This window comes from Toxoplasma gondii, chromosome Ib, assembly GCF_000006565.2.
Source record: "Toxoplasma gondii ME49 chromosome Ib, whole genome shotgun sequence".
Taxonomy (NCBI): domain Eukaryota; phylum Apicomplexa; class Conoidasida; order Eucoccidiorida; family Sarcocystidae; genus Toxoplasma; species Toxoplasma gondii.
This window is the reverse complement of record NC_031468.1, coordinates 1,738,076-1,761,127: the sequence shown is the minus strand read 5'-3', so window position 1 is coordinate 1,761,127 and position 23,052 is coordinate 1,738,076. Positions and strand designations below refer to the sequence as shown.

General features: G+C 54.2%; 4 protein-coding genes across 4 annotated transcripts; 2 read left to right on the top strand and 2 right to left on the bottom strand.

The window, feature by feature from the left end:
- Window positions 1–528: 528 nt before the first annotated feature.
- Window positions 529–3,690, bottom strand: TGME49_321520 (hypothetical protein). Its single transcript, XM_018783024.1, has 4 exons — window positions 3,638–3,690; window positions 3,202–3,368; window positions 2,106–2,295; window positions 529–1,736 (listed from the first exon to the last, which is right to left on the bottom strand). The coding sequence occupies exons 2-4, from the start codon at window positions 3,204–3,206 to the stop codon at window positions 1,251–1,253; spliced, it is 681 nt and encodes a 226-aa protein (XP_018638403.1). The 5' UTR covers window positions 3,207–3,368; window positions 3,638–3,690; the 3' UTR covers window positions 529–1,250.
- Window positions 3,691–3,762: 72 nt separating this feature from the next.
- CPL (cathepsin CPL) lies at window positions 3,763–9,508 on the top strand. Its single transcript, XM_002371653.2, has 4 exons — window positions 3,763–4,913; window positions 5,757–5,869; window positions 6,615–7,262; window positions 7,654–9,508. Exons 1-4 carry the CDS (start codon window positions 4,451–4,453, stop codon window positions 7,696–7,698), a joined length of 1,269 nt encoding a protein of 422 aa, XP_002371694.1. The 5' UTR covers window positions 3,763–4,450; the 3' UTR covers window positions 7,699–9,508.
- Window positions 9,093–19,623, bottom strand: TGME49_321540 (hypothetical protein). Its single transcript, XM_018783025.1, has 8 exons — window positions 18,275–19,623; window positions 15,503–17,130; window positions 14,888–14,992; window positions 14,588–14,662; window positions 13,050–13,671; window positions 10,657–10,922; window positions 10,152–10,231; window positions 9,093–9,617 (listed from the first exon to the last, which is right to left on the bottom strand). The coding sequence occupies exons 1-8, from the start codon at window positions 18,561–18,563 to the stop codon at window positions 9,530–9,532; spliced, it is 3,153 nt and encodes a 1,050-aa protein (XP_018638404.1). The 5' UTR covers window positions 18,564–19,623; the 3' UTR covers window positions 9,093–9,529.
- A 4-nt stretch (window positions 19,624–19,627) lies between these two features.
- On the top strand, window positions 19,628–22,814 carry TGME49_321550 (hypothetical protein). Its single transcript, XM_018783026.1, has 2 exons — window positions 19,628–21,829; window positions 22,026–22,814. Exon 1 carries the CDS (start codon window positions 20,622–20,624, stop codon window positions 21,609–21,611), a length of 990 nt encoding a protein of 329 aa, XP_018638405.1. The 5' UTR covers window positions 19,628–20,621; the 3' UTR covers window positions 21,612–21,829; window positions 22,026–22,814.
- Window positions 22,815–23,052: the final 238 nt, after the last annotated feature.

The following is a 23,052-nucleotide window of genomic DNA, read 5'->3' as shown; positions in this document are numbered from 1 at the left end:
CGGCTTTCTGTCCTTCTGTAAAAAGAAAAAAAAAACGAGGATGCACAGCCACCTTCTCTTTCAAGATGTGACCGCTCGTCCACGTGATCCCCCACTGTGAAAAGAGCTTTTTTCGCTCCCCTTTCGATCCGCCAGAGGAGATTCGTGCTCCTGAAGCAAACAGCTCCTCGCCAGTCTTTTCCCTTCCAGTCGATGGCGGACACGTGCGTCCAGCGTCGCTTGCTCATCTGTCGCTCGAGGAAGATTTGATCCTCTTTACGTTTCAAGGGACGTACAGGTGTCGCGGGTCTGCCTGTCGGGGCATCTCGTTCCTCATATTCAAAGGTAACTCTATGCACCTACATTCTTCCACGTCTTGAGCAGACGCAGCGTTCGTCAGGGACCGTGAACTCGCTGCGCTTGAAGAAAGGTCAGGAGAACGGCAGAAGTTCAGTCACGGGAAAGCATGCCGTCTGAGGAGCCCCGGGACTGGGTAGCGCTTTCGCTCTTCGCGCACGAGGAGAAAAAACGTTGATCTGTCGCTGTTCTTCGATGCAAAAGAGTGATTTCTTTTAACTGCAGACCTCTGTCAACGGATGCAGCATCATCGAGTGTGGAAACCACTAGTGCTGTAAAGCTACGCGGAAAGAACACAGACGACAACTTGCTTCCTCCTCTTTCCAGGGTAAATGACAATCCTTTTGGAGCGCAGCCGAAAGAAAAGATTCTTCGAGGCCTCATCGGCACTCAGGATTGTGGATCTCGGGTTTTGGTGTCGCAAAATACTCAGCCACGAAAGCGTGTGCAGCGAGCCCAAGAGTTCCCGTCCCGCCGCTTCGATTCGGCGCAAAAGACCTCTGAGATGTTCAGCGGACCACGATGTACACACGAAGACTCTATACAAAAGACGGCGGGTGTCGAGAGTTGATATATAAAAACGTAGAGACAGACGGCAAGAGGTTTATCCTACAGAGACGCACATCGTTTTGGCGTGGAGACACGACGCCCGTCAGCTCCGCGTCCACTCAAGTCCACACAAAAAACGCGCATGCGCAGCTGCCGCTTAGTCCTTCAGCCCCTGTGCGTTTCCCTCACCCTTCCTCCTCATGTCTCGCGGCCTCCGACGAGACCTCTTCTTACGCGCGCTTCTTCTCCCTGCACCTTCTACACACTCGCGTTCCCCTCTTGCTACCCCACGCACAACGAAATCCCCCCTCTTCTCTCCTCTTTCCTCGGTTTCCTTCTGCTTTCCAACTCCTCTCCGCTCGCACTCAAGCCTGCGCAGCTTCTGCGGGAGTAGTTCCCTCGACGCCATTCACTTTGTGTTCCTCGGCCTTCTCGCCTTCGCATTCCTTTCCATGGCCGCCGCAGCAGCCGCCTTCGTGCTCGTGTTCGTCCTCTTTCTGCATGGAGTCGTCGAGGTCATGCAAGTCGTCCTCGTCGTCAGAGTCCATGTCTCCCATATCTCCAAAGTCCATGTCTCCCATGCCGCCCATACCGCCGAGGCCGCCCATGCCGCCCATACCGCCGAGGCCGCCCATGCCTCCGAGGCCGCCCATGCCTCCAAAGTCCATCGAGTTCATGTCGAAGTCGCCCATGTCCATGCCCTTCGCATCTTCGTCGTCGGAGTCAATCCACTTGTCCCAGTCACACTTCAGCCAATGAAGCTTCGTCTTTCCACTCAAAGTCCTCCAGCGCTCCTTCTCCTTCTTAACCAACTTAAACTGGACGTTGCGCTGGACGCTGTACTTCGAATCCTGGAAACAGAAAAACCGAGGCAGGCGAGGCAGTGGCGCAAAACATCCCAAGAAGCGAGCTCCGTACACGTCCCTATTCACCACCGAGCTGTCTCCAGACGCGGGGCGGCAGACGCATGCATGGGGGTGTTGAACTTGGCGTATTGAACGCGAACGTATCGAGCTGTGCATGTGCGTCTAAATGCAGGCGTACATGCAGATGCATATATACATGTATACACATATATGTGGATGCATAGGGTGACTGTATGCTTTGTAGGAATCGACAAAGTCATTTGACGAGGACTGGGTACTTTTGCATGCAGATAATTTTTTCGAGCGCGTGTTTGTCGGTTTCGGATTGCGGTGGACAGAAAGCAGTGCGCTTACCTCGACGATGATAGGGTGAGGGAAGTCGAGGTGGAAAGCAAAGGCCTTCTTATCACTTGTGCACTTGAAGTCGAGAGAAGATTCCTGTAGGTTGACTTGCAAGTCCTCGGGGGACTGCACTTGCACTGTGAGGAAGATGAACTCCTTTGTCTCTGCCCAGGCGCACTGGGGACTGTGAACTTGTGCGTCCCTGAAGAACACGAGAAAAACAGGTTGATAGAGGTATATGAAAAAGAAAAAACAGCAGAGCTGAAGTGCTCCCTCCCCTTGGATGAAGGGTGAAACAAAGACTCGTTTCAAAAAAGAACCTCGGTCCACCAAGCGAAGTCCTCACAACAGGGAAAGACAGACAAACACATTCAACAACAGCAAACAATAGACACTGCTCCGCAGCAAGTCTGCAGATCTGAATCCGTAATCAAACCTTACGGCGATATCTATATACATATGTGCACAGAGATACACACACATGGATACATGCATGAAAATACGCCCGCAGAAATACTCATTTTGACCACGGAAGCATTCCTCTTGCTACAAGGGGATACTTGCACCAGGACTAATCTTGTCAATTCTACACACGCCAAGCAAACAGAGCTGTCTGCCCTCGTTTCCCTTTTGATTGACAACGCAGGATGCCTCTTCCACACCCCGGCGCGAAAAAGTCACCCGTCACGGTGGAGGCGCCTTTGGAATACGGATTCGTTCGAACGCAACCCGCATCGAATATACCCCCCGATCTTCCACCTCCCCTCTCCTTCCCTTTCCCCCTCTTTCTGCCTGCGGCATTTTCTCGCGTTTACTGGTTTTCTGCCTTCCCGTCTGCCCACTCTACTCTTGACTCGGGAGACCGAACACGTTCTGTAGAAGACACACTCTAGCACCTCTTCTTCCCGCTCCTGCCGTTAGACCGCGAGAGAATCCTCTCCTTTTGCGCGACCGAAACTCGAAAACGACAGGCTCGTTTCTCTGCTTTGGTGCCTCTCTATGCTCTTAGCCCCCAGCAGGTTCTGGCAGCGATGCGAGGCGGGGAAAAAGACCGGAAACCGGAAACGCGTTTCGAGGTGACCGGCCGCGCGGGGCGGAAGCGACTTACGCCATGGTTTTTCCAGAGATTCCGCTTAGTTGACAAAAGGCGTCGAATCGCAAAAAAAGTCGCGACGGAAAAGAGAAAAAGCAGAGCAAAAGTCTCCTCGCGTGCACTTCCCGACACACTCCCCACTTTCGGCCACCGCTGCCTCAGCTCTCTCGGGTGTGTTCGCACTGTGCACAGACACGCAGAAGCAGCCTCCGTCTCAGTTTTTCGCGGAAAACGCGGTGTTCGCGCAAGGCGCACCTCAGCTGGTCTCGACTTGAGCGAAGAAGTCTGCTCTGCCCCTCAAAAACGAACCCTCAACAGCCTCTCTAACTCGTGCGCGCAAACTAAACAAGGTGCGCGCGCGGGCACCACCCCCTTCTGCAACTTTGTGCCGGCCGCTCGTCCACACCCGCCAGACAGAAAAGCCGGGCGGCTTATACGAAAATCGTCTCACGTTTTCCACGCGTCTTTGAAAGAGACCTGATCGCGCGCTTCGCTCTCGCCTTCTGCAGGGCAGAAAACCGGCTTTGCCACTGCCTGGGAAGCCCGGCTTCTCAGGTGTCATGACACCCGAAAGAAACGCGCTCGCGGTTCTCGTCCGCTTCCGCAAAAGTGGTTTTTCACTCGTGCTAGACGGCATGTTTGGAGGAGGCGCGCGACGAGGCTGGGCGCGGCGCAGAAGCCGCGCATGTGCTAGGACGACGAGTGGAAGGAAAGGTCCGCTTTTCGCGAAAAGAAGATCCGAGCCGGGCGCCTGAGCTAACGAGTTTCAGGCTCGCGTGTCGCTTGCGACCAGGCCGACGCGGCCGGCAGTCCTTCTCTGCTATAGTTTTGGCACCGAAAGCGAACTTTCTCGGACCGAGCGAGGCGGTCGTGTGGCCCTGACTTTGCCTGTTTCGGCGGAACGCGACAGGAGACGCGAGGTCGTCGAGGCTCGAAGGAAGCAACACGCCGTGACCGCTCGCGGGACTTTTTTGTGGCTTCTCGGCCGTTGTCGGCAAGCGTCATTCGCCGCAAAGCCCGCTGAGCTGTCTGTTTTCCGTCGGAACTGAGAAGAAAGCGACAGCATTCCGTTGTCAACCGCTGAACATTGGCTTTTTTCATCCTTACCCCGGAACCTGGACGTTCTTTTTGGCCCTCCCCGGCTCCCGAAAAAGAGCCTGCCCCCCAGCGGCGCGTCGGTTCGCGGGTTTCCCCCGTACTTTTCTTATTTCGCAGAGTTTTGACCGTTTGTCCCTCTTACCCCGCGGCCTCGCTCTCGAACACCATGGACAGCAGCGAGACGCACTACGTCTCCTTCCTCAACGGCGAGGACGACGGGCTGGAGAACGGCGAGCTTCACCAGCGACGAGGCGTCCGCGCTGGCCGGCCGAGTCCTCCGTTCGTTGTTACGACCCGCACGTACTTCTGGAAGAAATTTCTCCGTCAACGCAACTTCACAGCGCGGGCGTGGATCGCACTCGTGGCTGCGGCGGTGTCTCTCCTTGTCTTTGCCTCGTTCCTCATTCAGTGGCAGGGCGAAGACGACCGCGCGGTCTTCCCGCCGTCGCCAGTTGAGGACCACCAACCCCCCGCCAACATCTGGGAATGGAAAGAGGCGCACTTTCAGGACGCCTTCAGCAGCTTCCAAGCCATGTACGCCAAGAGCTACGCGACTGAGGAAGAAAAACAGAGGCGATACGCCATCTTCAAAAACAACCTCGTCTACATTCACACACACAACCAACAAGGTAGGCACTCGCGCAGTGTGCGTGGTGGGAGGGGCCGCAAACTTTCTTCTTCTGCGCTCGTTAATGCGTCGACAGAACTCTCAGTGAACAAAAGTATTCCATAGTTCGAGGACACACAAAACTCCTCGAAACTGCGGGCTGGACGTCGTGTCTGGAGTCCATCTTTGCATCAAAAAGTTGAGGCTCGGTGCATCTGAAGAGGCGTTCTCATGCAATGCGGAGCCTAGAACATATACTCGATGAGGAGAAACCGCGGAGTCTCAACGTCAGCTCTGCTGTGGAGCGGATAATAAGTATCCATTTTCAATGCGACTTCGTCCAAGACACGGTGTATGATCTACATGTTCCGAATGGCGGGGGGGGGCACTGGAGGATACGGCAACTTCTTTAGACCAATCTGCGCTGGGGGTCGGAAGTCGGGCTCCCGAGAATCAACGCAGTCTCCTGTTTCCGACACCCTTGCAGTGAAGTCGCTTGGTCTGATCCGTGAACTTCGACAAACATGGCGTGGATTTTTTTTCCGCTGTCCCCCGACACGAACGGTGCTCCTTTCGCACTCTTCTGACTGAACGCGTCAACCGGCAGGTTGAAGACGAGCGCGGCTTCCGTTTTTCCGCGCCTTTTCTCATTCGTTTCACTTCCTCCGAGGCATCTTTAGGTGAAGCGAACGCATCTCTCTCTGTTTCGAGGGAAACGTTTGGACGCGTGACTTTTTTCGTGAGTTCTGCCGGGTTGTGTGTGGCTACTGAACACATTCCCTGCGTTGAGAGAAGGTGCTCGGTTTTCGTGGTTGTTAGATCGGCCTTGCATCGAAAGACTCGGTTTTCCTCCGCCTGCATGCAGGATATTCCTACTCCCTCAAGATGAATCACTTTGGAGACTTGTCGCGCGACGAGTTCCGCCGGAAGTACCTCGGCTTCAAGAAGTCCCGCAACCTGAAGTCGCACCACCTTGGGGTAAGTGGCTTGGGTTTGTTCTCGATCAGCCGTGCGACGGAAATGGTTTCTGCTCTGTACGGTCCGAAGCGGTCGAGGAAAGAGATGGTGGATTCAGTGTCTGCAGGCGTCGTCGCGGGGAAGAGCTTCCCAGACATATCTGCGTTAGTGGAAGCGTGGACTCGGCGACGAGAGGGAGATGTTGATTCACTGGAGAAGAAGATGGCAGTCAAACTTGGGGTGCAACCTGTCGCTGAAGTGGCGACGGGCTCCAACTCGTGGAGTCCGACTTCGTACGACTGAGATGAGATCCACTTTGACAGCTTTTCTTTGGTGTCTTTGTCTTTGTTTTGGTCCGTGGTTTTTGTTTCCAGCTGCGCGTCAAACACACTGAGTCGAGAAGGGTGTTTCTGTTCCCGGCACACCTTGTTTTTGATCCACTTCACCTTTTGGTGCCCTTTCGTCTTTTTTTTCTGTCTTGCTCTCTGCGTTCCTCTTTCTCCTTCTCTATTTCTTCTCTCCCCTCTACGTTTTTTTCTCTCAGCCCCTCTCTGCCTTTCTCCCGCTTCCCCTGCGCACTTTCCATCCGCTCTGCTTCCCAGTCTCGTTCCCCCGCGTTTCCTTCTTCTCCCGTTTTTTGTCCGTGTTCCGGTTCCTGCTCCTGTTCCTGTTCCTGTTCGTTTTCTTCCTTCCGTCTCGCTCTCCTCTCACCGGGCTCCTGCCGCGCGACGCGCTCCGCTGTCTCCCGCGCTGCTTCCTGTGTCAGGTGGCGACGGAGTTGCTGAATGTACTGCCAAGTGAACTGCCTGCTGGAGTGGACTGGCGCTCGCGCGGATGCGTGACGCCGGTGAAGGACCAGCGAGACTGCGGCTCTTGCTGGGCGTTCTCGACCACAGGGGCTCTCGAGGGCGCGCACTGCGCAAAGACGGGCAAGCTGGTGAGTTTGAGTGAGCAGGAGCTGATGGACTGCTCGCGAGCAGAGGGCAACCAGAGTTGCAGTGGCGGCGAGATGAACGACGCGTTTCAGTACGTCTTGGACAGCGGCGGGATCTGCTCGGAGGATGCGTATCCGTACCTTGCCCGAGACGAGGAGTGTCGAGCGCAGAGCTGTGAGAAAGTCGTGAAGATCTTGGGCTTCAAGGACGTACCACGGAGAAGCGAGGCTGCGATGAAGGCCGCTCTCGCGAAGAGTCCAGTGAGCATCGCCATCGAAGCCGACCAGATGCCTTTCCAGTTCTACCACGAGGGAGTCTTTGACGCGTCTTGTGGCACAGACCTCGACCACGGCGTCCTCCTCGTCGGATACGGAACGGACAAAGAGTCGAAGAAGGACTTCTGGATCATGAAAAACTCCTGGGGCACCGGCTGGGGCAGAGACGGATACATGTACATGGCCATGCACAAAGGCGAAGAGGTGAGCAGAGAACGAACGAAGGAGAAAGCGGAGCGAAGGCGTGGAGAACTCAGGACAAGATCTCCAGGAGGCAAAAGAGAGACGCAAACGAAGGAAGAGGAACGGGTGGGAGAAGACGAAGGAAAAAAAGTCAGGTGGAAGAAAGAACGCATGCGGGAGAAGAAGGAGGGGACCAGGACGAGGGGAAGACATGTTTTGAAAAATCCGAGGAAGAGCAGGGGAACAAGGAGAGAGGAGGGCGGAACTGCGGTCCGAGAGGATGCGCGCGCGGGCGTGTGATGCGCGTGATTGTGATACGAAAAACGATTGGTCTGGAGAGAAAGGAACACAGGTATCAGACGACATTTGTGTCTGGTATCAAACGCGTTCTCCTTTTTTTGTGTGTCTGCAGGGGCAGTGCGGCCTTCTCTTAGATGCGTCTTTCCCCGTGATGTGACGCGACCGTGGCTTTCGGGAAGTTCGTGGAAGGAAGTGAGAAGGAAGACGGAGGTTCTGGCTGGAGGAGCGACATGGAGGCGACCAACGGGGGAGAGGAAAGAGAAGGAAAACGGCGGAGACAAGAGAAGCAGCCAGCGCAAAGAGGAGACGCATTGGATGTGAAGGGGGGAGAGGAGGGAGGGGAACATGTGGAGGTCTTCGCGTCGCGGGACTTCTCTCTCTGCAACCTTTGGACTTTTTAAGGGATCTGTCTCGCCTCGAACTTCCCAGGTCAAGACGCGCCTCTAAGAGCGCATGTGCCTCGCGAGTCAGTCCACTGTATGTACACCTGCGCGCGTCTTTAGCGCCTTTGGCGGATCGTGTTTCGGGGACCTTCGCTGCCCCGCCTGAAATGCTTGTGCTTCGTCTTCGTCAGTTGCATGCAGTTTTTATAGTGTTTGTGTATCATAGCTCCTTGCGAGAAATTGGAACTCCGGCGATGCGAACTCGACGCTGCAAGCCGTCGAACCGTGCAGATGCTTGTCGAGAGAGGCCTGTGCTTGAAAAGGCAGGCGAACTTCTCAGTCGTCCGGGTGTTCTGCAGAGCTTCTGAGTGTCGCGTTTTCCGAAAAAGGTCTGTGTCTTCGGTTTGGCTGAACTTTTGGTCTCCCGCGTCGTCTGCGTCCCTGTCGCTCGGCGGAAGAGAAGGCGCCACAGGGCGAGACGCAGAGAAGCACGGACACTCGAAGGTATTTTCCGGCGTTTCTCTCCTGCAACGAGAAGCTCCGTTATTGTCAGCTACGCCCTCATTTGAGGAAGACTCTTGAACAGCCAGCGTCGCTGAAGTACAAAAACACTCGCGGAACAGTTTCGAAGACTTTTGAAGATATTCGGGGACATAGCCGACTCTGAAGAAGATCCAAATAAACGCAGAGAGAACGCACTGGGGAGGGGCTCTCTGCGCCGTTTTCGGAAAGAGTGGAACTTCAGTCCACGTTCTGGACGCATGCAGAGGTCGCAACCTGCACTTTGGCTCGGCTTTGCCAGCTGCGTGTGACAGGCGACTCATGAAGGAGAACTTCTTTGTTCGCTTGAATGTACTTCGACACTCTTGAAGATGTGACATTCTGTGACTACATTACAAAACTAACGGTCGCAAGGTGCGGGGATAACAGGTGAACTCATAATAATATTTACTTGTGCCCTTCGTCTCTTAGGTCTGCCCTCATCTTTGCCGAGGGTCTGTGCTGCGTCCGCTTTGGCGCACAAGAGGATTTCTCAACGGGAGCAAACTTCGTTGTCTGTGTGAGCGCGAGAAAGCCGTCTGTCCAGAGTTCCTCACATGCTGGACAGAAGCGTCTGCCGCCTTTACTGAAGCGCGAGCTGGTTCTCTCTTTGAACACAGCAGAGAGACGCAGGAGTCGTCTCTCTGCTGGGGCCCTCTTGGGGAAGTCTCGGCTCTCTGTGAATTTTTGAGTCCAATGCCGAAAGCCTTCGTTCTGCGGCTTCTCATGGAAAGCAGAGTCTAGGTGTGAAGAAGCGGCTCGGTTCGAGAGAGTGCAAGGCGCCACTGGCAAAGCGCGTCGAACGTAGTGTCCTCTGTAGAGGTGTACGTACACTGCAGAGGAGGGAGGCGGCGCGTTGCGTCCGGGCAGGCGCGAAGCCAGTTTCGTCGGAGGGAAACGCGTCTGTGTTCGGGCGCTGCGCCGGAGCGTTTCTCTGGAACTCAGCGACGCTGGATTTCACAGGACTTGACAGACATCCCAGAGTTTTCAAGTCTGGAGGAGACGGGGGAGACACACGGGAGAGATAGAAAAGAGACGCCACGCACTCGAGAGAAACGAGAGAAACTAGAGCTGCTGCTGGCGATTCTTGTCGATCATCGTTCGCCAGTCCTGCGTCACTTCGATTAAATTCGCATTGCGCGTCGCCGCTCCGCTGAAGAAACACAGTCGCACTTCTCAACCTCAAAGACATGTGGATCTGTTGGAGCGCATCTAACACAGCGTACACGAATGGCTTTCTACAATGCGAAGCTGCTGCCGGTATCGACTTCCATCTCGCCCTGCCGATGTGCATGTCTCCACGTCGACGCCTCTTCACCTTCGTGTAGGCATCAGCATCAACATCTCTAGATGCAGTTTGTATCGTTCTAGCGCATGCATCTCTCTCTGTCTGCGCTCCCCTCGATATGCCGACCTCTCGCCACTGTTCTATCTACATTTGCATGAGTCTGTTTCCATCTGTCGGTGAAGATAGACGCGTGGTGAGCGGCTGTGTCTTTACCTGGTTACCAACCAGACAAAGGCGGGGCTGCAGCAGGCCGCGACCGCAGCAGGTGAAGAGGAGTCGAGATACGCAACGCCTTTTTTTCCTCGCGTCATGCGAATCACAGAACCGCGGAGAGAAAGGGAAGCACACAGCAGAAACGAATCAGACAAACACTCGAGCAGGAGAGACACCCGCGCGCACCTTGCGATTTGTCGCTCTTTCCACTCCTCGATTTTCTGTCGTTCGCGCTGCTCCCTCTCCAGCTCCCGTCGTTCTCTCTCCTGAAGGAGGAAACAGACACCAGACGTTTTTTCGTCAGAGACACCAGACACCCCGCAGATTCACACACAGAGCCTTGCCTATCTGCACTGGCAAAGAAGAGAGACATCGAGACATGCGCAGGACTGCAGAAAAGGAACTTTTCCGTAGAACTAACTGCCTCGTAGAAGGACCAAGCAGGGTCCTTCAGCAGAACTATTTCCTAGAACGTCAACATCTACAGAGACTCACGGCGCAGCTGTTGGTTTGAGAATGAGCGGATCCACGCAGTTTCCACGCAGGTTTGTGTGCACAACTCCTTCTTGAAGAAGAGCAGGTTAATTCCACGCAGTAACGAAGACACAAATCCCAGCTGCTGGTTCACGGAAGCGTCCACAGTCTCGCCCTCGTCGAGTTTCAGAGCAACTCGCGGAACGTTCGTCCTCACCCTTTCCAGTCTTTCTTCTTCTTCGTCTTCGCGCTCTCGCGTGCGTCTCCACTTGTCCACGAGCTTCATTTTCTTCCGCAAAACTGGATTTGTCGTGGACGCCAGAGACACTCCAACTGCATGCGCTCTCCCCTTCTTCTCCCCAGCTGCTGTCTGCGCGTGATCGCGCGCTCGCAGGGCACCGGAAGCTTCAGAGAGAAGAGGCGCTTGGGTTTTGGCGTCTTCTTTCAGAGCGACTGAAGCTGCGTCTGCGCCGCGAGGTTCGCCTGAGAAGAGAGGGAGAAAGCCGGAAAAGGAGAAGGAAAGACAGGGGAGACATGAACCTCTCGGAGACGAACAACAGGCTCCAGAGATTGCAGAGAAAAACACCCAGAGGGAAGGGGAGGAGTTGCGGGGCGTTCTCTGAAATCAGCGAATGGAAACGCGCGATGTTTCCTGAGAAGCAGGCTGCCGTGGAGGAGGAGGGGAGAGAGACGGGAGAGAGGAACAAGCACTCGAGGCGGAGCGACTTTGAACATTTCGGAGAAGTCGATCCACGCGACAGACTCCGCGAGCTGTACAAAGACTCTAACGGCCTCCCCTCTGCGCGTCTCTGCAAAAACGCGCGCTGCGCAAGAAGAGCAACTGGAAAAGCAGTCTTGGAGGCGAGAGAAAAAGCGGGAGAAGAGCGAATGAGAAAGACATATTGAAAGAAAACTCCGGAGAAGAGAGAAGAAACGCCACACACGCCGGCCTTGAGTCAGAACGCCGGGTGGACGTGATGCGCCTGTCTGTCTTCTCGCTACCTTTTCGCGTTCCAGGACTGACGAGGAAAACCTGCTTTTCTCACTCGCGCCCCTGCACAAACTGTGAAACTGCTGAGAGACACAAAGAATTCTCTCCAGTCCCGAAAAAGCCTTCAGAGCGCGACGCGCCCTGCAGATGAGACCGGCGCGAACGCAGCTCAGGAGGTCGCCTCTCTCGATATCTGAGACGTCTTCGCTCTGCTTTCGGTGCAGAGTTCTGCTCTTCTTTCTTCTCTCAACGACTACCTCTCCCCTGTGTCGCGCAAAATCATCTGTTTCGCGGTTTCCGGAGAGACGAAACACAGCGGATTCACCCAGCAAAGAGAAGCACGGGCAGAGGACCGACGGAACAGGAGAGAAAGTTGCAAAACGGGGAGCGACGCGCGACAGAGACAGACGAGAGAGGTTAAGAGGAAAAACAGAAACGGGAGAAGGTGATGGAGGAGCAGGAGGAGGAGAGTCACAAGAGCGACAGGGAATCACGGCGTTATGCTTTGAGCAAACAAATGCAATGGCCCTGTTCGACCCAGACGTCGAGCTTTTCTGGAGGAAGAGGAATCTGGCGATCGTCGTCTCTCTCGATGCATCTCCTTTGCGCCTGAACAAGGACAGCGAACAAGGAGAAAAACCACGGAGAAGCTGACGTGATAAAAAAGCGCGCCTTTTCTCTGAGTGCCTGCAGCAAATGTTTTTGCCTGAGTTTTCGCTGCGAAGCGGAAATAAACAAACGAAAATGCCGCTTCTCCCGTTCCCTTTCTCTTACCTTTCACTCACGGCAACTCTGCCGTCGACGGAGGTAGGAATAGAACGCACTCCTTCTCGTTCTCCTCTGTCTCCGCAGTCCTGCTCGTCCTCTTTCTCTTCCATGCTTATGCTCTTTCTCCGTCTCTCAGGTCGAAACTGTTTAGACTTCGTACCAGCCTTTGAAAGAGCGTCGAGAAGCGAGGCGAAAAGATCTTGGCCACGGTCAAGGAGCATCGCCGACCTGCTTGTTTTCTTTTCGCTTTCTCTCGGACTCTTCTCTCTTTCTTTGTGAGTCTTCTCGTCTCCTCCGCCTCCTGTTTCTCTTCTTTTTCTCTGTGCTTTTTCTCTCTGCGTCTCCACGTTCGAAGCTCCCGGTGCCTCGCGCGCTCAGGACGCCCGATGCGTACCGGCGCCAGAGCCGCAGAGCCAGCGACACAAGTCAGACACGATCAAGGAAGAAGAACGAGAAAAAGAAGCAGAGAGAGACCGAAGAAGGACAAGAAGACCGAACCAGAGAGAAGAAAAAACGCGAAATACGAGCAAGAGAGGAGAAGCAGAAAGGACACAGAGAAGAAACTCAGAGAAGATCGCGCGTCGGATCGCAGCGAGTCCTCGCAAGTCGCTTGGAGACGCAGACGGAGAAAAACCGGTTTTTCATGCCCCAGGGTCTCTCTGGAAACCAAGAAGTCGTTTTTCGGGAGAACGAACATGCAACACAGGGGCGAATCACCGTCTCCACGACACTCGCAAGCTCGCGTCGCAGAGAGAGACCGCATGCGTTGGACTTCTCGACAAATGACTTTCTGTTCTCTCCTTGAAATGCAAAAAAAACCAGTCTCTGTTTCCACTCTCTCCGCGGCCTACCTGACGCATGCGGCGCTCTTGCTCGTTGATCCGACGCCCCCGCAACTCCTTTCTCTCCTTCCTTCTCTGCTCGTTCTTCTCCTTCCTTCTCTCCGCGCTCTTCTCCTTTCTTCTCTCCTTCTTTGTCTCCCTTCTTCTCTCTTTCTGTGTCCTTCTGCTCTCGGGACTCTGCTTCAGAAGACTCGTCTTCGTCTGAAGACGGCATCGGCGGCGGTGGCGAAGGCGGCAGAGGCGCTTCCTCATCGCTTTTGTAGCTAGCACAGACACTCCTCGAAGCAGAGAGAGAAGAAGAGGAAGAAGAAGCGAGAGACGAAGAGGAAGAAGAAGAGAGAGAAGAAGGAAGTCTTGGAGAGAATCCAGTTCGTTTGGGGTCGTAGACCGAGCGAATGCAGGAGAAAGCAGAGACAGGACCTGAGGATGGAGGACTGTCAGCCGCTCGAGAAGTTTGTGATTTGGAGAGAGGAGAACTGGCAGAACTTGAAGACGCCTTTGTGGAGCTTGAAGAAGAGCTCGACTTTTCATCTTTCTCCGTCGCTGCGGCGGAAGAGTAGGGAAAAGCAGAAGCTAACTCCGAGCTGTTTGACTGAAGCTTCTCGCGTCTTTCTTCTTGCTCGACTCTCGCCTGGAGGGTCAATCAGCGGAGACAAACAGACACACCAACTGCTCCAAACAAAGGCAGAACTGCATGCCAACAGTCAGAGAAAGATCGACGCAGGCGAGAACAGGGAGAGAACGTTCCGAGGGTGCCGCTCAAAAAGGAGAGACGCCAAGGCGGCAGCTGAGGTGAAACGGATGTCTCTGTTGCTCGACAACACCCAGCAAGTTGGTCGCTACGCGGGCGCCGGCTTCGCGATGTGAGCGCATCGCACATGCCACCAGCAGTCTGTACAGCGCCAAAAGCGAGTAGAGAAAAAGAGAAAACTCGCGCAAACGAAGAGACTCTCTAACTCGAGATGAAAACGACACCGGCAGGTGCAGGCGTCTGCGCAGGGAGAGAAGATCCAGCGCCGGGCAAACCTCCCCCCCACAAAAAACAGGGGGAATGCCAGCTCGATAAAAATGTGCAGACACACTTGTAGTTTGATTCACCATGTTTCCTTCTTCCTGAAGCGGTTCTACTGCTAAATCGGTTGACTAATACAGCTGGTGGTGCAGAAGCTTTTAGAGAAGACTCGAGAGTCTTGTTCTTTCTTCTGTGTGTAGGGCAAAAAATGCAAGAACTGAAGGCGACTCTTCGTCCCGAGCATATCCTGCCCATAGCTGTCTAGACAGGGGAAGTCGACTACATCTCCCGCCTCAGTTGCAGTTCTGAATGCTCTTGCAGACGATGATCTTACGGTTCCAACTCGGAAGGAACAACTGCACGGAGGACAATAGCTCGACACAAGGAGATCCGGAGACCTCGAAAGTCGAAACACATCTGCATGGACGCCGAAAGACAGGAAGCTACGCGCTGCGACCGCGGATTGTCTTCTCGGCGTTTCTGTCGCAACGGAACGAGAGAAAACAGAGGTTGTCCTGAAGCAGTTTCAGCGTACCTTCAGGTCTTCTCTCAGCGTGCGAAGCGTTCCGAGGAAGTACGCGCTGTCCAAGGCCCCCGCTTGCCAATCGAACTGCGACAGAAAGAAAAGAAAAAATGGCAAAAAATGCATGCGAAAGATTCGCCGACCGGCCGCACAAACAACAGAACGCCATGGCTTCTGAGTTCCGCGTTCTTCCACTATCTTCCCTTGTTCTTCCTTCTCTGTCTTTGCCTTCGTTCTTGCGCTCTCCTTCTCCGCTCCATTCGCGCCTCAATTCTTTGCATTTCTTCCACCATTCCCCGTTCTTCTTCTCACCCTGCGCGTCTCCAGAGCAGCTTCGGTGCGCCTGCGCCACAACGCCTCAGCGGGCGACGCCAGCTTGCTGAGCTCCGCCGCGACGGTCCACAGCAGCGCTTCAATCTGAACAGAAGACAGAAAAGAAAGAGGAAAGAAGACAAGCGACAAAGGAAGTCGGAAACCGAAACACAAAGAGAGACAAGGACGAGCGAGAAGCAGCCACGGAAGTGAAACCTCACAAGCAGACGTGATGTCTCACCGACTGAAGAGGCGCTACCCGAGATTCACCAAGCTCCCAAACGAAAAAAGCATATATTTATATATGTATATGGATACCTTTATATGCGTAAATGCATGCATGGATGCTCCTATATACATACGCGTAAGTGTACGTGAAAATACACAGACACACAGATCTGTTCCTACATGTGGACTTACACGCATATGCAGATATATATATATATATATATATATACATATACATATATACATATATACACGTATACACATATATATACGTCTCTCTCTCTATCTACAATATATATATATATATATATATATGATGAGAAGAATCTGTTTTGTTAGGGAGGAAGGAGTGGGCGTTCTGTTCCTCTCTTCTTTTCTTGCTCTCACCTGTTTGGTTTCGTGTGTCGAGCCTTTTTTCTTGGGAGTTTTCGGGTGTTTCTCTTTGCAGTACTTGCAGAAGGTGCAGAGACATTTGCAGATCCCAGCCGAAACGAAGCTGTCTCCAGTGGACGCCGCCTGCGATCGCTTGCTGTGCTCTGTTCCGGTTTCTCCCCGCGACTCCCGTCTGCGCTCTGCCTCGAGTTCCGCCTCCACGATCTCCTCCAGCAAATCGTCTCCTTCTTCGATGCCGTGACGGCTCTCCGCTGCTCTTTCTCTTTCTCTTCTCTCTCCTCTGTCTCTCCTCGCTCTATCCTCAGACTCTGTAGAGACACTGTGTGAAGCTGAGCGGCCTTCGGCGTCTCTGCCGCGGCCCTCGCCTTCCTCTAAGCTGTCTCCACTCTCGGCTGCCGAGGCCGCGTCTTCGTCGGAGAAAAACTCTTCTTCGCTGCCCGCGCTCGCTGCGGTGTACGTCCACCGGAGGCGGCGCCGCCGGGTGCGCTCGCGCTCTTCGTGCTCGTCGACGGCGCGCTGGATGAAGGCGATTTGTTTGAGGAATTCCGCGACTTTCTCCTCGGGCGTCTTCAGCTTCTCCGTGGGCGTCGGCACGAACTGCTCGCGAACTCTGCTCCTTCCGCTCCGGACCTCTCTGCCGTCTGAGCCGCGGAGTGCATGCACTCGCGAGTGGCTGGGGTCTCCCGCGTCGCCGGCAGGTCCGGCCTGCGGCTTCGCGTCTTCCGCGACAGTTCGTTTCGTCCTCGAAATGATTCGCAAGACAGGCGCACTCGGCTGTTGATTCCCTGTTTTCGCAGGGTCTGTCTTTCCTTTTTCGTCATCGAGGGAGCAGCGCTCTTGCGTTTCTCCTTCCGCAGAGAAGAGAAGCTCGGTGTCCCGTCCAGTTCGGCTCTGCGCAGAAGACGCGCCTGAGTCTTCCTCGTCGTCGTCGTACTCCGCTGGCAGGAGCGTTCTGTCTCCTGCGTCTCTCCCGCCGCGCTCCTCCGGCTGTTCCATACGCGAAGAGGCTCGGACTCTCGAAGTCCCTTCGCCTGTCTCGACACTCAAAGAGGACGGCCGCTGCGTCTGCGAATCCACCACTTGACGACAGACAGGAGAAGAGGAAGAAAGAGAGGAAGAAGAGGACGACGACAGGCAAGAAGAGTGAGGAGACGCAGCAGGTGCGTCAGACAGAGAAGAAGAACGGACTGAAGGCTCTCCACTTCCCTCGGAAGGCGAAGTCGCTTCGGTTGCGACGCCTCTGCCGTCCTCCGTGCAGTCTGCGTTCTGACTCTCCAACTCCGCAATTTCCGACATGAACGAAGAAAACAGATCCTCAACTGCCGACGTCGCGCCCTGCCCTGTGTCTGCCTTCTCGCTCGCATGAACGCTTTCAGACGCCCCGCGCTCTGGCGAAGAAGAGGACGCCTCCGTGGTCAGTCGGAGACGAGGAGAACAAGAGGAAGAAGAAGAGAGAGAAGAGGAGAAAGAAGAGAGAGAAGATGAAGAAGAAGAGAGAGAAGAGGAAGACGAGGGACTCCGGTTTATGGGATTCCGAGCGGGGGGGCTGAGAGACTTGTGATCCGCGAGTGTCTCGGCCGAGTCTGTTTGACGAGAGCTTGTCTGCTTCGTTGCCAGCTTCCCTGCACACCAGAAGCGCGAAAAAAGCATTTGCGATCCTTCTTCTTTCGAGGAAAAACATTTCTCGGTCGGCGCGCTTTGTCGAGAAGAGAGTTCTTTCGAGCCCCACTTGGTGCGGCAAGAAAAATGGATCTCTTTCGAGCTACAAATGGAGATCTTTCGAGCTAAAAATGGAGATCTTTCGAGCTACAAATGGATATCTTTCGAGTTTTTTTCTCTCCAGCACTTAGCGCGCCACCACGCGGTCGGAGGTGAGACACAGCAGGAAACCTTTGCGGCGATGTAAAGAGTTAAAAAAACTCGAAAAGGCTTGCTTTGCACTCGCGGAAGGTAAAGAAAGGAGAAGTCAAAGAATCTGCAGAAGAACGAGTGCCTCCGCCCTCTGGAAGAAGAAACCTTCCTCGCCTTCCGACAAGAGACGCAGGCGAGGCGGCGGTTAGGCGGGGGCAGGAGAAGTCCGAAAAGCGACGAAGGAATGAAGGAGCACAGCGATCGAGATGTACGATTCAGTACATCATTGTAGAGGTATCTCTGCTTCGTCGCGCTTGTCGTCTCTCTCACGCTCTCTCCATTTAAACATAAATATACACTCGAGCATACGTGGATTTCAGCCTAGGGTGTCCGTATACGCGCTTGGCTTCGAGAAAACTTCACAATCTACGACTCTCGCTCAAGAGGAAGTAACCTTCTCCTCGCCTCATCTCCCGTATCCCCTTGCATCTGTGTGCTCCGACATTGGGTACGCTCTAGGCGCTTTCCTCCGAAAAATCTCTCGAAATTCGCCTCCCGCGCAGATCCTTCCTTTACCACAAAAAAAACTTTATAAACGCATTCATACAAATACATGCAGAAAGTGAATCTCTGCCTCTCATGCTATCTACATGACTATATACATATATACATATATATATGCATATATATACATATATATGTACATATATATGTACGTATAGATCCACGTACAAACATATGCATATATATACACGTATACATATATATATATATATATACATGTCTACATGAATACACCATTTATAGATGCATATGCGTGTATATATATATATATATATATATATATATATATATAGATATATACGAACAAGCGTTTGGTGGACATGGATGAAGGTCTCGACTTCTTTTGCTTACGTTTTTTCAACAGGGGTGTGGGCAGACGCGGGGGCGGGGGCATGAGAACATGGTCAGGGAGGGGAGAAGAAGGGTCTCTGCGAGTCTGTTGTGCTTTTTCAGCGCGCGTCGAAGAGAGAGAATCTTTTTTCTCTTCTCTGTCGGCAGTCGCGTCGCTCTTCTCGCCGCTGCGAGGCCTGCCGACAGAAGAGGAGGCAGGGTGCTGCGGTTCCTGCGCATCGCTCGAAGCTTTCGCGAGCCTCTTTCCGTCCTCCTCCGCGTCTCGGCGCCCTTCGTCTGAGTCTGGCATCTTTCGCCGAGCTTCACAGGTGCGGTTCCTGCGCGCTCTCGAAGACTGGACGGACGAGAGACGCGAAAAAGGAAAGGGAATGGCGCGAAGGATGCGGAAGCGAGAAGGTCAGAGAAGAACCGGAGACAGGGAGACCGACGAAGAGAAGAGAGTCCCGGAGTTGGGGGTGGCGATGGAGGAGACGCCTGAACGCTCTGCGACGGCGCCTTGCTCCGCGAAACGAAGCGCCTTCTCCTCCTCCTCTTGTTGTTGAACGATTTTGAGGACAACAGTGGATCTCGAAGAAAGAAACTGCGGTTGCGCCCACGCAAAGAAGAGAAAGAGCTCGCCAATACTCGCCTCAGACCGCCCCGCGTTCCGAGGCTCCTCCGGCCACCGAAGACTGTCGAGCGAAGAGCGCAGGCGGAGAGGAGGCGACCAGCGAATTCGGACGGCGAGGAGAAAGAAGGAGAGGAGACGCAGAAACAAAGATGGTTAATCGGAGTCGGGGACCGAGGTCGAACGCATGCAGGTGTGGAGTCCGGAGAAGCTCAGAAGGAAGAGAAGGAGACTCGCGCATCAGAAAGACCTCTTCTCCAGGAGGCCTTTCTGGTGGATACTCGGAGAGAAGAACGAAGGAAATCAGAGAAGCGAGAAGCGAGACGCGAGAAGCGAGAAGCAGTACTGAAGAGACCGTCGCACTCGACTGAGAAGACGGACCAGCCGCATCCTCGCAGAGCGACGTCTGAAGAGATCCTCGAAGCTGCGTGCAGCAGCGGTGACAGACACAGACACAGACAGACGGTTGAGTTTCTCTGGAAACCTTTTCCTCCGTTTGCTCAGCGAGTCCCAAAAAAATTCCTCCGAGAAGACTGGACAACGAACTCTGCGCGTCCGAGTGTCGATAAACCTGCGAGAGAGAGAGGCCGAGCGCCGAGCTCGCCGGGCGTCTTTTCGCGGAAAAAACGCATGCACAGCGGAGACGAGAACAAAGACGACCAAGGGTGGAGCTGGGGGGTGCGAGACACAACGCGTCGCCTCGCGAGTCTCTTCCTCTCTGAAAAAGAAAAGAAAAAGAGCGTTGTTTCCAGAGCGAGAAAGAACGCGTACAGACCATTTCCGCTCCGAGGGAACTCCTGACTCCCTCCTTCTCCTCGACGCCCGATGGTTGTCTCGGCGGTGTTTCCGGTGTGGACCAGCGAATGCGATTTGAAAAAACAAAGTTTTTTCTGAAGAGCGAGACTGCACCTTCTCCCGAGAGAAGTCTCTCTTCTCTCTTCACTTCTGGTACATCCTCCGTTCGTCCTTCCGCCAGGCGAAAAGGGGAACTCGTCGTCCCTCGCGGTTCGCAGTTTCAGAGCTGCAGAGAGACACCGCACTTGCCGCGAAGCGGGTGCAAATGTCTCTCCCAGAACGCAGAGCTGTCTAGAGGAAATAAGAAATTCGACGCGCTTCTTTCATAAAGACTTTGTTTCTTCTCATCGCGCAGAAGCCATTCAGACGGAGCGCCCCTCGCCTCTCAACTCTCGCCGGCGGTCAGCACTCTGACCTCTGCATCTTCTTCTTCTTCTTCTCCTTCTTCTTCTTCTCCTTCTCCTTCTCCTTCTTCTTTGTCGTCCCCATTTGGGCTTCTTTCGCCTTCCATCCGTTTCTGCGAGTTCTTCGCGGCGCCTTTGCAATTTCGAGGCTTCAGTTCGCAGAAGGGACTGCGATTGCCGACACAAAGAGCTCAGCTTTTCTCGCCGGCTTCGCTTCTCTACTTTCTCTCCCCCAGCGCGTTTCTCTCTTCACCATTGTCGCGAGTCGCTAGGAAGAGAGCTAGACGTATTCTTGCCTCCGCTTTGCCCTCCCCTTCCCCCTGCGGCTTTCTTCTCTCCAGCCGACTCTCTGTCTTCCTCTCGCTCTCAGGAGTTGCTCCCTCGTCCTGCCGCTGCGTTTCTTCTTTCCTTCTTCAGTCTTGCTTCCTCTCCCGGCCAGTCTTCTCCCGTTTTTGTCTCGTCTCCCCTTGTCTCTGTGTCGCCTCTCCTTGCCTCGGCAGTTTCTCTCGTTCTTGATCAAGTTTTTCTCTGCTTTCCGAAGATGCCTCAGCGACCGTCGTCTCCGCACCAGCTGGTGGCTGCTTCGGTGTTCGACTGCAAAGCAGACCGTCTCTGTTCGCCTTCTGGGAGCCGCGAGTCCGCCTCTGAGACGGCTGAGTCTCGCGAGTCCGCTCAGGTCCCCGCACCGGAAGAAAGTCCTTTTCCTGCGCTGCCCGGCGCTCACGCGTCGCTCGCAGAAATCTCTTGCTGCCCATTGCCGGCTCTGCACCTCAAGCGAGAATGCGGCAGAGGCGAGGAGCTCGAGAACAGCCTCTCGCAGCGACTCGTCCTCGTCGCCAAATGCGTCGACCCTCGCGCGCGCTCCAACCTCGCAGCCTCCACAGCGTCCGAGAAAGCGGAGAGCCTCTCGGCAAGCGCCGCCGCTGAACGAAGAAAAACAGCAGCACAAGAGGAAGGGAGAGAAGAGCAACCAGAAGAGCAGGCAAGAGAGGAAGGAGGAGAGGAACGAGGAGAGGAAGGAGGAGAAGGGGAGGGAGGAGAGGAAGGAGGAGAGGAGGGAGGGAAGGACGGAGAAGAGGAGGAAAGGGAACGCGGCGAGAGCGGGGAGTTCCAGAAGGTGGATTTGTCCAAGCGTGGAGACAAGAGAGGAGAGCGGCAAGCCACAGAGGCGACGCGGCGCGATGGAGGCCTTGCGGCGAAGCTGCTTGCGGTGGAGAGACAGCTGACGGAGACGCGGAAGCGAGACATTTCGCCGGTCGTCTGCAGGCGGCGCAGGTGCGGCTCGGTCATCGGTCCGCCGCCGGAAGACTCAGAAAAGACTCCACGAGAAGCGAAGAAGAGAAGAAGCAGCATCCCAGACGCAGAGAGCCCGGTGAGGGCGGCCTCGCCCACGAGCACACCGCGCCTGGAGAAGCAGCGCATGTCGAGAGAAGAAAAGGAGCGAGAAAGGAGAGAACAGGAAGAGCGCGAGCGAGAGAGGAGACGCGAGACGGAAGGCGAAGACTCTGAAGACTCGTCGCAAGATGACTGAGACCTGCGCAGCGCGCGAAGTCGAAGCCAGACGACTCGCTCGCTGGCCACAAGGCCTCTGCACATCGAGGGAACGAGAGAGAAAGTGAAGAGACAGCAGAACACTGGAGACAAGGTAGAACGGTGGGGGAGACAAGGTAGAACGATGGAGACAAGGTAGAACGGTGGGGGAGACAAGGTAGAACGATGGAGACAAGGTAGAACGATGGGGGAGACAAGGTAGAACGATGGAGGCAAGGTAGAACGATGGAGGCAAGGTAGAACGATGGGGGAGACAAGGTAGAACGATGGAGACAAGGTAGAACGATGGAGACAAGGTAGAAAGATGGAGACAAGGTAGAAAGATGGAGACAAGGTAGAACGATGGGGGAGACAAGGTAGAACGATGGAGGCAAGGTAGAACGATGGAGGCAAGGTAGAACGATGGGGGAGACAAGGTAGAACGATGGAGACAAGGTAGAACGATGGAGGAGAGGGAGAGAGAAAAACAGAGATGAAAACTGCAGCAACGTGAGGAGAGAGAAGCAAACCCATTCCAGAGGGGCGCACTCGAGAGCATCGCCACCAGGGAACGAGAACGGACAGGTGTATCCGCGCGTCACCGCAGCAGGAGCATCCGACAGTTCCAGCGACCTTTTCAGTTCGACAGGCGCGCTCATGCCGAATCGTTTCTCTTTTGATGTCGTGGAGCGGCAACGCTCTCTGCCTTACCGGCATTTCCGCCTTCTCTCTCGACAGGCAGAGACACACAGACTCGCTCGGTGGAGAAGGAGGCGTGCGTCCACAAGGTGACGGTGGCCAGCTTCACTGTTTTTCACAGAGAAAAAGACAAAAGGCTTCCAGCCCTTTCGGCGTCGCCGTAGCTGGATGCGTCCAAGCATATGCAACTGCAAATCGATCCTTACATATGCATGCACATATACATATCTATATATCTATATCTATATATATAGATATATAGATATGTATATGTTTATGCATTTATATTTGTATATGTATATTTCAAAATGTATATACAGATATATATATATATATATATGTATATGTTTCTATGTGTGTCTTTGAGCGTGCGGTGGCGCCTGTGAAGCGGTGCGAAGGGTGACCGTCTCGTAAATGTTTTTCTGCTGAAGAGGGGAGACTTTTCGCATGTGAAAACGAGGGCTCTTGGCCAAGACGTCGAGACAGGCGATTCGCGGATTCGCACCCAACTGGAGAAACTTGACGATCGCAAAAAATCGAAACAAATGCGTTCTGAAAGTCGGCACATCACGCAGAGGAGACGCTCTGAGAGCCGCCGTCGCGCTCCATCTCACTCGACAGCACTAAACGCATGAATACATACAAATATATATATATATATATATACATATATATACATATATATAGTGATCTCCATAAATCTACATCTGTCTACATATAGGTACATATATAAATAAATATAT

What these genes read in the sequence shown, in the direction of transcription:
- TGME49_321520 (XM_018783024.1), bottom strand. An exon ending in CTCACCCTATCATCGTCGAG is followed by an intron (nt 1,737 to 2,105) that starts GTAAGCGCACTG and finishes TTCTGTTTCCAG; the next exon opens with GATTCGAAGTACAGCGTCCA.
- CPL (XM_002371653.2), top strand. Translation starts at nt 4,451, where the DNA reads ATGGACAGCAGCGAGACGCACTACGTCTCCTTCCTCAACGGCGAGGAC. An exon ending in TCACACACACAACCAACAAG is followed by an intron (nt 4,914 to 5,756) that starts GTAGGCACTCGC and finishes GCCTGCATGCAG; the next exon opens with GATATTCCTACTCCCTCAAG. An exon ending in TGAAGTCGCACCACCTTGGG is followed by an intron (nt 5,870 to 6,614) that starts GTAAGTGGCTTG and finishes TTCCTGTGTCAG; the next exon opens with GTGGCGACGGAGTTGCTGAA.
- TGME49_321540 (XM_018783025.1), bottom strand. Translation starts at nt 18,563, where the DNA reads ATGCCAGACTCAGACGAAGGGCGCCGAGACGCGGAGGAGGACGGAAAG. An exon ending in CGACACACGAAACCAAACAG is followed by an intron (nt 14,993 to 15,502) that starts GTGAGAGCAAGA and finishes TCTTCTGTTCAG; the next exon opens with ATTGAAGCGCTGCTGTGGAC. An exon ending in AAAGAGCGACAAATCGCAAG is followed by an intron (nt 9,618 to 10,151) that starts GTGCGCGCGGGT and finishes GTGTTTCTTCAG; the next exon opens with CGGAGCGGCGACGCGCAATG.
- TGME49_321550 (XM_018783026.1), top strand. Translation starts at nt 20,622, where the DNA reads ATGCCTCAGCGACCGTCGTCTCCGCACCAGCTGGTGGCTGCTTCGGTG.